At 36.6% G+C, this 15,445-nt stretch overlaps 1 protein-coding gene across 1 annotated transcript in view; it reads left to right on the forward strand.

Annotated features, from left to right (window-relative positions):
- Nucleotides 1–3,937: 3,937 nt before the first annotated feature.
- Nucleotides 3,938–15,445, forward strand: part of LOC110028426 (cation/H(+) antiporter 15-like) — an 11,871-nt gene continuing 363 nt past the window's right edge. Inside the window, exons 1-5 of the mRNA XM_020730260.1 lie at nt 3,938–4,041; nt 4,833–5,472; nt 9,641–10,035; nt 11,021–11,563; nt 14,830–15,445. Coding sequence (XP_020585919.1) covers nt 3,964–4,041; nt 4,833–5,472; nt 9,641–10,035; nt 11,021–11,563; nt 14,830–15,445 — 2,272 coding nt within the window. The 5' untranslated portion in view covers nt 3,938–3,963. The remainder of the gene's footprint in view (nt 4,042–4,832; nt 5,473–9,640; nt 10,036–11,020; nt 11,564–14,829) is intronic.

Genomic DNA, 15,445 nt, shown 5'->3' on the forward strand with positions numbered 1-15,445 from the left:
GCATTTCAGATATTTTAGAACTGCTTTTAAGATTTTATAATCAGGATTTTACTAGCCTACCATATTTTAGGATGTGATTATATTAGAAGATGTGATAAGTGCTACAGGGGCGATAATATTATTAAATGAAATGGAATATCTTTGAATTATCTTATAGAAGTTGAGATCTTTGATGTTTGGGAAATTGATTACATTGAATCATTTGTACTTTCTATAAATCTTTACACTTTGATAACAATTAAACTATATCTCTAAATCAATAACAATTGTGGTACTATGTAAATGTGATTCTCAAAGTGTTTAAATTATATATAGCAGATTTGGAGCACCTTGGCTTATTATTAATGATGAAGGAAGTCACTTTTATAACAAAGAAAATAGGCATTAGTTGAAAATTATGAGATTAAACATAAGATTTCTAGTGTTTAGCATTCTCATATTAGTGGATTAGTAAAAGTGTTTAATTGAGAAATAAAGATTAATAAAAAAATATTAATCCTTGTATGAGAGATTTGTTTGTTAGGCTTGATGTTGCTTTATGAGCTTATAAGATATCTTATAAGGAACCCATAAATTATATATCCACTTATAGGTTTATATTTGTAAAAGTGTCACTTGTCTAGTGAATTAGAACATAAAGCCTACTACACAATTAAGAAGTTTAACTATAATTTTAAATATTTGATAGACAAAAGATTATCATAGTTGAATAAATGGAAAGAGATTAGAATGAAATCCTATGACAATGTCAAGATTTAAAAGTAACATATGAAGAAGTTGCATTATCAGAAACTCATTAGGAATGACTTTGTCTAGATAAGAGGTTTTGTTATAAAATTTATGATTGAGATTATTTCCAATAAAATTGAAGTCTAGGTGATGGTGTCCAATCACTAAAGTAAAAGTTTACTTTTTTTGACCTGTTGATATTGAGGAAGGAAAGATTGCCTGAATTCTTAAGATAAATGGCCAAAAATTGAAACTATATTTAAGGAGTTATAGGATTTGCCTTAGAAAAACCTTGACTTTGACTCATCACAAGTAGATGATCTGACATTGTTTAGCTGAGGATACTAAGCCAAGTGCTACTTGGGAGGTAACTTAAGTATTAGTTGATGATTTAAAAATTCTTTCGCTTTTTTAAACTAGTTTGCTTTTGGTTGAAAGTATAATGTTTGTGTATTTGTGTGTTTGTGAGATTTATGGTCTATTTTAGGTAGTTGCAGCTATTTGAATATACAGTTGTGAAGCTGCTGAAGAAGAAGTTCATGTTAAAAAATTTGTTGTTGCAAAAAAAATATTTTTGAAAAAGTCAGACTGTAGCTTTCTAACAGTCACCGCATGTAGCCAGCCGTGATGGGAAAGTGTAGCTTTCGGTTGCAGCTTTTGGAAAAACCAAACAAAACATAGTTTTGTCAAATAGGAAAAACTGTGGTGTGACACCGAACCGCCATCACACCACTGCCCCAAACACGCCCTTACTTAATTAAGCTTGGTTTGATTTAAGTGTTTCATAGGAGGAAGAACATTGGGTTGTAAGATTCTTATAGCTAGCTCCCTCGTGCCCTCTTGAGTGCCTGCATGTTATGCAATGCATAATCGTGCTCATGACAACCCATCTTTAAGTAGCGATTCCCTTAATTTTTTTTAGGAACCCTCAACCTGATCTACCTCTTTCGCAAGTTTTTCTATCGTAGTCGTTGAACCAAGGTTCCTAGAAGGAGAAGAGAGGAGGGGAGGTTTAGAAGAAGAAGCCTAGGGATTTCTTGGGATTTTTAGGTGAGTTATTTCTACCTTCCTTCCTATAGATGCATTGTACTATTTTCCCCTTCTTATCCTTAAATTTCTTTGGAAATCAATGGCTCCCAAAACTAAGGGAATGAAGTGTGTTTCTACCTTTGATTGCCCAAAAATTTTTAGTGTCGAAGTTGCAAATTGATTCAACTATTCTTGCTTTCAAGGAAATTAATTCTAGAGAGAGTTTTCTGGGAGCCTGATGGAAGATTGATGGTTTGATTGTGAGAAGAGAATTAGTAAAATTGTGTTATTTTGCTCTACCCACCATTGTCCTTGTCGTCCTTGATTTTTTTTGGAAATGCGAAAGAATAAATAGACTACAAAGTATTTATTAGAGGAATATGTGTAGCCTTTGGCATTACCACAATCAATTCAAGTCAATTCTTGGCCTACTTATATTTCAGAGTATGATTATTTGAATTATAATTACCAAACCCAATTTCAAGGAAATTATGAACTTTATCGTAGATTCAAGCGTTCAATGTAAAATGTGAGAGGAGAATATTATTAAATTTTCCTCGTTCTGCTAAGAAAATGGAGTCAAAATCTTGCTAATATTTCATATTCGGTAGATTTATGCCTTCGACTAACACTAGTAAGGTTTCCAATCAACACCGACACGAATATAAAAATATCTAAACTTGAATTCATTCTCTCTCCCAAAGTCTATTGTAATTTTCAATTATACAATTTAAATATATAATGTTAGAATATAACTAAGAATTAAATTTCATTTTTAATAGTATTTTTAACAGTATATTTGGATATTATATGTACATTCATATTCGATTGAAGTACATATTTTAAAATAAAAATACATCAAATTTATGACAAATATAATACAAAAAAAACTATAGAAGAATGTACATGATTACTAAAACTACTTTATAATGTCATTAGCAATGCCAAAAAAAGAAAAATACTCATCACATATTTCAAATATTTTTTCCAAGGTTACTCTGCAATAGCCACTATATAATTTTTCTTGAGAATACTATTTTATAATAAAATAAAATAAAATTTTATAAGTATAAATGATACAAGAAATTCTTAACTTTTATAATTAGTAATATGATAGGTTATGAAAGTAATCATTCATGAATATTTTTTATTTTATCAAATGCTAGAATTTTGCATGAAAATTTTTATGATTGCTTTTTATTATAGAAAATTATCAAAAATATAAACTTCATTATTTTAATATTGGGAAATATAAAAAAAATAAAATTCTCCTAAGAATTAAGATAATAGAAATTCACTACAATAGTTTCCAAGATAAATATGTATATTTGTGTTAGTACAAAAAAGCAAATTTATAGATAAAAAATAAGAGAGAGATTAAAAATATCAAAAGGAACAAAATTACAAAATGATTTAAATTAGATAAGAAACAAAATATTAAATTTTTGGAACAATTACATACAAACCAACCAAAACTTTCTATTTATAAATCAACCACTGTTTTTCCATTTTCCAAATCCTCACTCCTATATCAAAACTCTCATTAAAACCTCAACCCATATTATTCATTCTTATTAAATCCTAAATTGTTTGACTCTGACATGCATAAATGCATCTCAATAGTACAACAAAATCACATGAGTGCTCGATTTATAAATATCAATATTTCGAATCATTTATGCATAATTAACCCCTAAAGTTCAATATTTATATAAGAAAACTGGTTGTATATTCTAGAAAAAGCCAGATTTGTGATGAAAATCAATTTAACCTAATGAAATTTTACCAAAATACTATAACAAAGAGCTTTCTAAATAAGAAAAATCAGATCCAACCTCCACCATCAACCCTCCTTCAATCTCCAAATAGTAGAATTAACCACCTCACTATTTTAGACCGTTGACATTTGTCCAACGCTGGCCGCCACATTCTCCTTCTTCCCACTTCTCGAATCTTCATAAAACCTAAAGGAAATGAAGGGAATGCCATAATTTTCACCATTCTCCATAATCTTCTCCGTTCTCCTCCTCTTCCCAATCTTCTTCAATGGCGGAAGATGAAGACTTTGTGATCAGCGACTATAAAGGAAACAAATTGCACGACAAATTGATCTGTTTCAACGCGACGTTGACGACATCGTCAGGGTTATGGCTCGGAGATTGGCCGCTTGATTTTGCATTCCCTGTTTTTCTTCTACATCTGATCATGTTCTTTCTCGTCGCAAGGCTCAGCCATGCCGTTCTCGGGCCCATCGGACTCCCGCAGCCTCTCTGCCACGCCATAGTACGTACGTAGGTTCTCAACTTCGCGTTCAGCGTTCATGCATGCATGCATGCATCATTCATCCATGTTATCATGCAATTGCACTATTAAAATCAATGCCCCTAATCACGAAGTAGAAGGTAAATATATGGTTTTCAGTAGTTGATTTAACAATAATTGTGTGAGCATATTTTAAGTCAAATTCAATTATAAAAAATGAACCTTTTTTAAATTTTAAACTTCATAATTTCAGAACTTTATTTCAATCAGAACTTACTAAATACACACATAGCAAGGCTTACTAAATCTTCATGAATTCAAATAGCACTTTAGTAGAGAAAAACAATTGTATAAGAATGTCTTCATATAATTTATATCAAAATGAAAAGGTGAAAAATATTTCATATTAAAATTAAATAAATAATATCATCATAAATTAAATTTGAATTACAAAAAAAAAACTAATTCTTTTTTAGATTTGAGTATTTGTCATACAAGCATGATCATTCTATCTTAATCAGCTAGCTAGATTAAAATTTATCAGAATATTCTCACATTTTTATTCTTTAATGAATCCCTTAACTTGCTTCCTAAGTTCTAAGAACCTCTAAAATTTGCACAACGAAAATTTTCTTAATCCAAAAATTTACATCATTTACACTTTTTTATATATTGGAGTGAGAACCCGAAAAATTGTTGAAAGAGAATACTTGATTTGTAAAAAAAACAAATTTTGGGTGATCCGTATCATAAAGTTAGAATTTTTATCACACCTAATTAATCAAAACTTCATCCTCTCCCACTCCGAGCAGGCCGGCATCCTCCTCGGCCCCTCCGGCCTCTCCCGCAACCGCTGGTTCCAACAAACCATCTTCCCCAAAGAAAGCTGGGTTCATCTCGACCACATCTCCCTCCTCGCCTTCATCCTCTTCATCTTCGTCATCGCCGTCAAAATCGATCTCAGCCAAGTCCGCAAATCCGGCCGCAAGGCCGCCGCAATAGCCCAAATCGGCACCGCCCTCCCCTTCATCTCCATATTCATCTCCGTGCTTCTCCACCCCGAGCTACAAGCCAACCAAATCGTCCGCAACTACATCATCCACTTCGCCGGCCGCTGGGCTCTCACCTCCAACATCGTCATTACCTCTGTTCTGACAGAGTTTAAGCTCCTCACCACAAAACTCGGCCGCCTCGCCATCACTTCTTCTCTCATCGCCGATTTCTACTGCGTCATCATAAGCGCGGCTTTTTTGTTTGTGGCGACGCTCGTTTATCAGTCTGTGGTTTTGGGGCTTACCTTCCTCTGCTCTTGCTGCGGATTCATTGCGGCAATATGGCTGTTTGCGAGGCCGGTGGCGATTTGGATTATACGGCGAACGCCGGAGGGTTCGCCGATGGACGAGGGGCTGTTTCTGGTTATTTTGCTCATGGCCATTGGTTCCAGCATCGCAGGTAAGGGTGGAAAGACTCTTCAATTTTACATGTCTGATATATTAAATTTGATATTTATATGTTAAACACTGAAGTATATAAGTATTATACAATTTAAATAATTAGCAAAAGTGATACTTTTAATGTCATGTTAATTAAAATTTAAGAGCTATGTGTATAAATATGAAAATTTAGGTGTTAGATACGTTAATATTGAGCATTGTGTGGTCTGTATAAATTGTAATTAAAAAATATATTACATAAATTTACATTTTGAAGAAAAATAATATCGATTAATCCATCTTCATTAAAATCATCGTCCTCAACAGCATTATTATTTCATATCTCCTAAATCATAGGCTCAACTCCTATTTTAGAAATAAATATTTTCCATAAAAATATAAATATTCTCAAATAAGTATGGCTAAGAGAGTTTTTACTTAAAATATTCTGATTATTAACATAATTTTTGTCACAAAATTAAAAATCATATTGAAAATATGACTAAAAATACTGACTCATTTTTTTAGAAAAATATGATTACTAACATAATACTTAATCACGTTATTAGATCCCCATTTGTCCACGAATTCACATCATCAATGAAAGAGTTGAAAAAAGGAAATATTTGAGCTAAAGAAAGGTGCAATAAACTTGCTCAGCTTACGCAATATTGATGTTGAATGATCTCTTTTTCAAATGCATCATCGGAGTTGTACTGATCACCAAGATTAATTTCTTCGTAGTTGCTACTAGCAACCTCTAGATTGAGCTCTTTATTCATTACATCATGTGAAAAATAGAAACATGTCACTACACTTTCTTGATGGGCAGGTTCAATGTTATTCTGAATAGTAATGGTAATGGTGGCTCTTAGTTTGCTTTGAATGACAACTGCCCAATCAACGTTATCTCTTGCTCTATTTAGATATTGAATATAGTAAATCTGACTCGCATGTCGAACTAGAATTAAAGGATCAAATTTAGCATATATTCTGTTCACTTTCACTTCTGTGATATTATATAGTTAGTTTACCCTTATTCTCCAATCAGGAACAAGATCGAACCAAGTACAATTGAATAAGAATACACTTCCTCCAATAGAGTCTGAATAAAATAGTTTAACAACTTCTTCCAGAATTCTATGATAGTCTATGTTTGACTTGTTGTTTTCTTTAACACAAATGCCAAAATTAAAAGATTTTTTCCCTTCGGACCAGAATCTCATATGAAAACTTTACCATTTACATCATAAATTTGTCAGATTTTTACAATGCGCATAAGTCCCCAAGCAAGATCTATCAACCCCTGTTCTGTCTCTCCATTTCTTCAACAAATTCTTATCTTTTTTTTTCAGTAATACAGTTTATGAGGTTTTTCTGGATGTCTTTTTTTTGTTATATATATATCTCTGTGTGTGTGTGTGTGTGTGTGAGGAATTGATATGTCAATTTAAACTCACATGTGTTGTAAATCACTAAGGTAAGTTATTCTCGATCTTCTTACTCGTGTCATCATCTTCAACTAAATTTAACGAATCTACGAATAAATCGTTCACACGTTGAAATATCATTGAAATAGTTAATTATCTCACTTTTAAAATAAATGAGTTAAAAATTGTAATGAAAAATGTCTTACTCAATATTGATTTGTACTTCAACACAATTAAGAAGAACATCAAGTGTCGCTATTCGAAGTTCCTGATCATTAAAATAATGTGATTTGTACCTCTCTCATGCTTCATCTAACTACTGAAAAATAAAAAGAGTCAATGGTTTAAATCAATTGATTAAGGACTTCACTCGACAAACAGTTCGATGTGGTTAGCGTCAAATTTTGTAAAAAAATATGCATAGTGACTTTTCATTCAAAATTTTTTTTCAACACCCACATCAACACAACGGCTGAAATTTGAAGCATATCCACTTGGGAATTTTAGTGATTTGAGCCACTCACAAATTGTTCTTCGTTGGGACAAAATGGGGGAATATTTTGTCTTGGGCGTAATGAGCTTGCCTGCAGTTGTATCTTTGATCACAAACTCGTCTTCTGCGAATCAAGTTTAACATTTGCGTTATCCTTCGTTTTTCTGTTAACATCTATCACAGTGTTGAAGATATTATCAAATATGTTTTTTTCCAAGTGAATAACATCCAGATTATGTCTGATAATGTTATCCTTCCCACAAGGCAAATCCCAAAAAATTTGATTTCTTTGTCAAATTATGAGTGACACCAAAACCAGGTAGATGATGTGAAAAAAGGTCAAGACATATATTAATATTTGGAATGTCATTAACATCATCATTATATCTTCCCTAGATATTCTTGGAGTTGGGGAGGATTTTCAATTTTGTTTATTTTGAGTGCATTTTTGTTCCTCCTGAAGAGATGTTCATCATCTAGAAACATACAATGACAGTCAAACTATGAATTCTTCAAGCATGCTGAAGCGTAAACGCCTTAGATGAATTGATGTCAAATGAACAGACTAACTTTCTCACGTCGCTCCACCCAGATAACATTTCATATGCTGGAAAATCACTTATTGTTCACATTAATATTGCTTTCATCAAGAAATTGTGTTTCCTGGAAAAATCGTACGTCATGACACTTATTTCTCAATGAATTTACAGTTCATCAATCAACAACTGCAAATATACATCAATCCTCCAATTAAGGCTATTGGGATAAGGTATAATCAACGTCAGAAAGAAGAAAGAGGTTTTATGCACATCTCATTGTGACAAATTGCATGGTGTAAAAAACACCGACCAATAAGAGTGGCGATGTGGTTTCACTGTATGATGTGAAGCTGTCAGAGCATGAACCATGCTAAACGTTATGTTCCTCTGCAACAAACTCAGGATATGAGCGATCAAAAGATTTCCATGCCTCCTCATCTGGTGGATGAATCATTGATGTTGGTAGCTATGGTTTGAGGGGTGTTGGATTGCTTGCACTGAAGATTAGCTCTGTGCCAACATTGGTAGGAAAAGTGACCATTTTGTTGCATATTTGACAGATCACGCCTGGTTTATGTTTAAATGAATTGCTTGTTGTAGAGTTCTTGTCAGTGAAAGAGTTCTTGCTGAAATTTCTTGAGTCCGAAGGACCTCCTTTTTTTTTTGAAAGATAATAGGGTTATATGTTGAGTAATCTCGACACATGCATTTGCCAGGTTACACTCCTCACTATGTAAGGGAGAGTAAAATTCCTCCAAGGTAGTTGGAGTTAGTGAGGTGCGGAGAGCAGTCTTAAATCCTTGATAAGTGGGTGGCAGTCCATTTAGGTTATAAAGAATTATATCTTCTATGTCAACCTTAGAACCTGTTGCAACTATGTTATCCACTAGATTTTTAATTACCATGAGATATTGGGCCATGGTATTAGTGCCCATGGTGACATTGTGGAGTTCATTGTTAAGTTGAATGACTTGTGTTCTGTTTGTTACTTGAAACCCGATGGCTAATGTTTGCTAGATTTTAACTGTGGTGGTGTGGCAAAGAATATAAGGAAGAATGAAAGGGGAGATGGTAGAAAAGATGGCGGCAGCAAGATTCTTGTCAATTAATTGCTACAAAAGATAATCTTTATTTTCACTTTAGACTCCATTTTCATCAGAAGTAAATCATGGTGGGGGAGCACTGCTACAATCAATAATGGAATTGAATTCATTCACTGTGAGAATGTTTGATACCTGTATTTTCCAACTAGATAGTTTTCTTGTGTAAGAGGCATGGTGGAAATGTTCTTGAAATGAGACATAGGAATTTGAGGGATGATGAAATGTTGATTTCTCTGAATTTGTTAAACTGTGCTGTGTCTTACTGACTATGTTGTGTAGATATGGAAGAATATACATCCATCATTGCAGTTTTTAAGCCTCTGATACCATAAGAAGTAATGAAATGGAGGATAAAGAAGTACAGAAGAACAGAGATGAAGCCTGGAGAAAGCTGTGAAAATAATCTTTATTTCTCTTCAATACATAATACATATTAAGCCCGCTTATTTATAAGCCAGGACATGGCAACAACATAATAACTAAGCTGACATATAAAAGTATCTTTACAACTAAATCTCCAAGTCTAATACTCAAATATATATACGATTAACTATTTATCATACACATGCACACACCAAAATATAACAGAACACAAACAATCAGCTAACTTCTTTAATTGCAGGGGAGCTTATAGGACAGAGTGTGACGTTCGGTCCACTTCTGCTCGGCATCATCATTCCCGGTGGCGCGGCCGGCAGGGGAACACCCATCCCCGGGGCCCCGCCGTTAGGAACGGCGGTGGTGGACAGGCTTGAACGTCTGGTCTCAACCCTATTCCTGCCTGTATTCTTGATCATAGCCGGTTTGAGATGCAACTTGTACGATGTACTCGGTGACATGCTATGGCTTCCAATGACTTGCCTCATCTTTGTCAGCGTGGCGGCTAAGTTTTTTGGGGTTATCGTCTCCTGCCTGTACTGTAAAATGAACCTTCGCGACGCTTGCGTGCTGGCCCTCATGCTGAATTGCAGAGGAATCATCGAGATCAATACGTTCAATAATCTCGAAGACTTCAACGTATGTTGCTTTCTCTCTCTATTTCTTTTATGAGAATATTAGGTGTTGCACACTATTATAAATATGCAATACAATGTATACAATGTAATTCTACATGACAAATTCGGACCACGTTGATCTAAAGGGGCAATTGTTCTCTTTAAATTCAATTTTTTTTACTTATATGAAATATCAATTTTGTTTTTGCACCTTTTAGTGTCACAATGTTTCTAAAGGAAAAATTATTGTTTCAAGATTCCTGATGCAAATTTGTATCAGGTGCCTAATGTCAAGGCGACACATGGCAACCTGAGCCTGAACTATGTATGTCAGTGGACTCAAATTGCCACGTGGCTCCATGTTATTGGACACTTCATGCAAATTTGCATCAGGTGTCATGATGCAATAATCTCTTCTGGGGGACAGTTTGCTCTTATATTTATGTCTTCTCTCCCTAGAATTTTAAACAAGTTGAGCATGAGAGAGCTTAGGCTTGACTCATGTTCTACTCGTTCGAAATTGGCTTGTGAACAGTGTTTGTGTTCGGCTCGATTTAAATATTCTTGTTTGTGTTCGGCTCATGTTCGCTTTGAAATTGACTCTTTAAAATGAATTGGAAAAAATAAATGTAGGGTGTTGGATTAGAACCCGCACAAGTTCTATGCAATAGAAAACTCAAACCAACATAACCAAACGAGATGTTATGATATAAACTTAAATATAAATATATATAATATATTATTATATAAATAATATATATAGTTTATTTATTCCGAACTAAAACGAGCCGAATATGATCAAACAAAGAGTTGCTCATGTTTTCGTTGTTTATAATTTGACTTTAAAGGATTTGTTCTCATTCGACTTAGTTACTTAAGGAATGAGCCGAAAATGAGCTGATTAACGAATATAACAACAAATTTTTTTCACAGCTCTATTTCTCTCTCTTTTTAATGAAACTTCTAGATTTTATCTCACAATTTTTTTTTTTTTATTTTGATCTCAGCAACTGTCCGGTGAACTATACGCCGTCAATATTATCGGAATCATCCTCGTGGGAGGAATCTCCGCCATGCTCCTCAAAGCCCTCTACCACCCTTCAAACCGTCTAGCCGCACACCGCCGAAGAACCGTCCAAGACTGCGGCGGCGCTGTCGAGCTCCGTGCACTCACCTGCGTTCATTGCGAAGATCACGTCCCTCCCCTCCTCACCCTCGCTCTTTCGCCCACCTCTTCCTCCCCTCTCTGCATCTATCTCCTCCACCTCAGCCCTCTCGTCGGCCGCAACAACACCATTCTCGCCCCTTATAAGAAAAAGCAGCGTGACAGAGGGTCATTCCGTACACATTTCGGCGTGTCGTCTTCGTTAGCCACCGTTGCGTCCGCCTCGGCGGCGAAAGCCGCCACTGAAGCTGACCGCATTGTCAATTCCTTCGTCTCGCTCGAGCAACAGTATCCGACAGGTCTTTTTACGATTCAACCTTTCATCGGAGTCTCGCCGTACGCCACCATGCACGACGACATCTGCTCACTCGCTGCTGATAAGATGGTGAGTTTGCTACATGAAAAAATTAATAAATTTTGGGAAGATTTACATACATACCACTCAAGTGTTATGTATTTACATATTTAACACCAAAATTTTAATTCTAACACCCAACATTTTCCTCTACAAAAAGCTCTATATCTTTGGCGTGTTTCCCGAACACTCTTGGATTCAACATCCTTTTAGGTTCGATTAGCGTGGAAACATGTCGTCAATAAGAAGAAAAGCCCAGCAACAACAACAGAGAAAATCAACCAGAGGAACATAGTAGAAGCTGCATGCACCAGAGAGTCAGTGGAAGAACTCGTTCAACAAGGTTTGTAAGACATGAGGACCCAAATCACCAGTCACACGTTAGGACAGTTTGCAGAGGTGCTCAGAGTGATTGCTGCCCTAGCGGCGGCTCTAGTTCCAAGAGAAGAGTCAACACGATAAGGAGCACTCAACCCCCTCAAAGTGAACCACCAACAAACAATGAGCAACCAATAGGTGTATGTTTGTGCCGACTAGTATCGGTCGTCCAACTTGGCTAGCATGGGCGATCAAACTCGCACCGACACCATAAAATTGACCAATCAAAATTCATGTGCCAGTTGACTGATACTTTCGGCCAATCAGACCGTCTGATAATGTGTTATTGATTGAGTTAGATGATATCATATGGTCGGTCAAACCTGTCTTGTGTGGGCGACCAAACCCAAAAGCACCTAGCAAAATCTATTCCTAGCGCTAGATAAGAAGGAAAAAGGAAAAAAGGTTTTAGGTATATCACCATCATGAAGATTTTGGATGTGTTTATTCTAGTAAGATGAATCTCTTCTAATGGTAGGAGAGGAGGCCAAACAAGTCCTTCCTCAAAGAAATGAGTAAGTTCTCCTTGCTGTACAGATTGTAGGAAAAGTTCATTGGAGTAGTCCTTCTCAAACATAAGATGATGCTCTCCATGTAGAAGAGACTGTGAGCTTGTCCAAATTCTCCTTCCTCCAAGTTAGGATGAAGCTATTCTAATCGTGCTCCCTGGAGAGTTCACCAGAGAAGGAAGAAAACGTCGGAGAAGAAAAAGAAAGTTGAAGAAGAAGAAGAAGTTGGAAGATGACAAACTCCCTTGAGCTTCTCTTTGAGGAAGATGAAGAGTTGTTCTTTTTCCTTGCTCCAAGCTCTAAACTCCAAGAAAACTCTAAGCTTATTGAGGAAGAAGATGGAGCTCTTCCTTGCCCTCTCATGCACTCACCAACAACCCAAAAGTTTGAAGAAATGAGTAGAGATGATGAAGGATATCCTTTCTGAGATGAGGAGGAGCTTAAACCAATCCCTCCTAATCTTTGCACCCCCCTCCCCGATATTATTAAAGCTGGCCTCCTTTATCCCCCCTAAGAAAATCCCCCCAAAACTAAAAAATCCATGCAATTTCGGCTCATTGGGGGGTGCAACACATCAAATCAACGTAAAAATGAGCCTTTTCATGATATGGAACTAAATCGGCGCCTAGGCGCCACAACCCTCACGTATAGAAGCTCAATATGGCGCCTACTTTCCCGAGTATCTTGAAAATGGTCTTTTTTGAGCATTTTGGGCGCCCAGAAGCTGGCGTCAGACTTCCATGGGCTCAGTTTTGGACGTACGGGAGGGCATTTCGGGCTCCTAGGCGTCGGTTTAGCCTTGAAAACTTTGATTATTACTGGGAGTGTCCGATATAGGATTTTCTTGATTCTAAAGCTACGAAAGACCCTATTTTACTAAATTATGAACCCCAAACAATATAAATGAGTATTTTGCTCGTCCATTGATCGGAGAATCTGTCACCAACGGACACTCTAAACTACGACACACGAATAAGGTTTTCCAAACCCTAATTTTTTCGAAGCTAACATAGAAGGACTTCGTGACTTCTCTTGACCTCGGGGAGGCTTTGAATGAATATAGAGGGACCTCTGGACACCGGAATATACATCAAACATGTCTAATGTCCTGAGCAGGCCCACTCAACAGTGAATTCTTCTGGGTAAGGACGAATTATCCCTGACCACGGTTTTGTATTTCAACACTTACCAAAAGTGCCAGATGGATGTCTTGAGCTATGGATGCTATGAATGAGTCATGAATCATCATGGACTAGTTGGGTGGACACCCTACACATGTGACATCAAATTTTGACGCCAAAAGCAAACACAAGAGGGAGAAGACAAAAGTTTTCAAAGAGTGAGAAAGAAAAGAGAAGTCATACATTTCCCATATCTCATAACTTATTTATAACGGTATGGGCACAAAAATTTAGGAAAGTTCATTATTGCACAACAATATCATTTAATTATTATTCATGTGTTAAAAAGATTCCTTTTACTTGTACGCTTTACAACTTCCAAAGAACAAGAGAATCGGGGGAATTAAACATGTATATGAAAAATACGCCAGCACAAATCTCAAGAAAAAAAATAGCTCGGGCAAAAGGAACGACTGACCAGACATACCTACTGACAGATGAATGATTAGATGGTTTGCGAGGAAGGAGCCTGGATCGAGCGACCGAGAGAACGTGTCAAATGATTTTTCATAAGATGATGATCAGCTCTCAGGCCGATCAGTGGATTACCTGGCTTCAGATCAAGTACTAACAGATCAAGTACTGACAGTCGTAGTGGGGGAAGCGGCCTACGAACCTCTTATCAACCGAACCAATCTGTCATTCTTATTATATTCGAAAATAATTTGTAATTACGAAGAGGCCCCTCTTAAAGCTAATAATGATGGGACTGATCTGTAATTTTATAAGACCGTGACATATTCTTATAAATAGAGAGTTCATATCATGAATATGGACTATGGATTCTTACTGTTCTCTACTATAATTTCTCCTGCTTCTCCCGAAAAAGGTTATATAGCTTGGGTGTGTTTCTATTTTCTTAAAAAAAAATTTACGTACATGCCAAACATTTATTATGTATTTACAAAACTAACTATAGTTTAAGTTTACATATATGTCATCTTATCTAATGCATGCAAAGATATAGTTCACCTCTTAAAATTTAAAATGATTGGAAGTTTTAGAATGATAAAAAAGATTTGCGTTGCATTAATATAAAAAGTAAAATTTAGGTGCAAATTTGTAAATACATAAAAATTAGGTGCTATTTATGTAAATGCTTTTTTTTTTATGAAATGCACTTCTCTCTTTCATTTCTTAATTCTAATTATTTTAAAAGAAAATTTTACATACCACACATGCCGGGCTTCATACCATTAAGCTTACTAATAGCTAAAATTTCCGGCAGTGCAATCTGATCCTCCTCCCCTTCCACCGCCGCATCGACGCCGACGTACCCTTAGAATCCGTCAACCCCGCCCTCCGCTCCGTCAACACCAACGTCCTCCTCTACGCCCCCTGCTCCGTCGCCATTCTCGTCAGCTGCAACCTCTCCACCCCACCAATTTCCTCCCTCTCCTCCCCCCACTCCCACCGGATTGCAGTCTTCTTCCTCGGCGGCCCCGACGACCGCGAAGCCCTCGCCATCGCCGCCCGCATGACCGAGAACCCCTGCATCCACCTACACGTCTTAAGGCTCATGCTTCCGCTCGAGAACAGGGGAAACGAAGAAGAGATGGACAAGGACGAGGACGATGAGGCAGTCGAAGAGTTCAGGTTAAGAACGGAGGGGGTGGAGACAGTGGAGTATAGGGAGGAGGAGGTGAAGGAAGGAGCGGAGACGGTGAATTTGATGAGGGAGATGAGCGAGAAGTGCGGGTTGTTGGTGGTGGGGAGAGAGGAAGGGAGAGTGTCGCCGTTTACTGCGGGATTGGAGATGTGGAGCGAGTATCCGGAGCTGGGGGTGATTGGGGATATATTGGCGTCGAAGGATTTTGGGGGGAAGGGGTCGGTAATGGTGGTTC

Source organism: Phalaenopsis equestris, unplaced genomic scaffold, assembly GCF_001263595.1.
Source record: "Phalaenopsis equestris unplaced genomic scaffold, ASM126359v1 Scaffold000511, whole genome shotgun sequence".
Taxonomy (NCBI): Eukaryota; Viridiplantae; Streptophyta; class Magnoliopsida; order Asparagales; family Orchidaceae; genus Phalaenopsis; species Phalaenopsis equestris.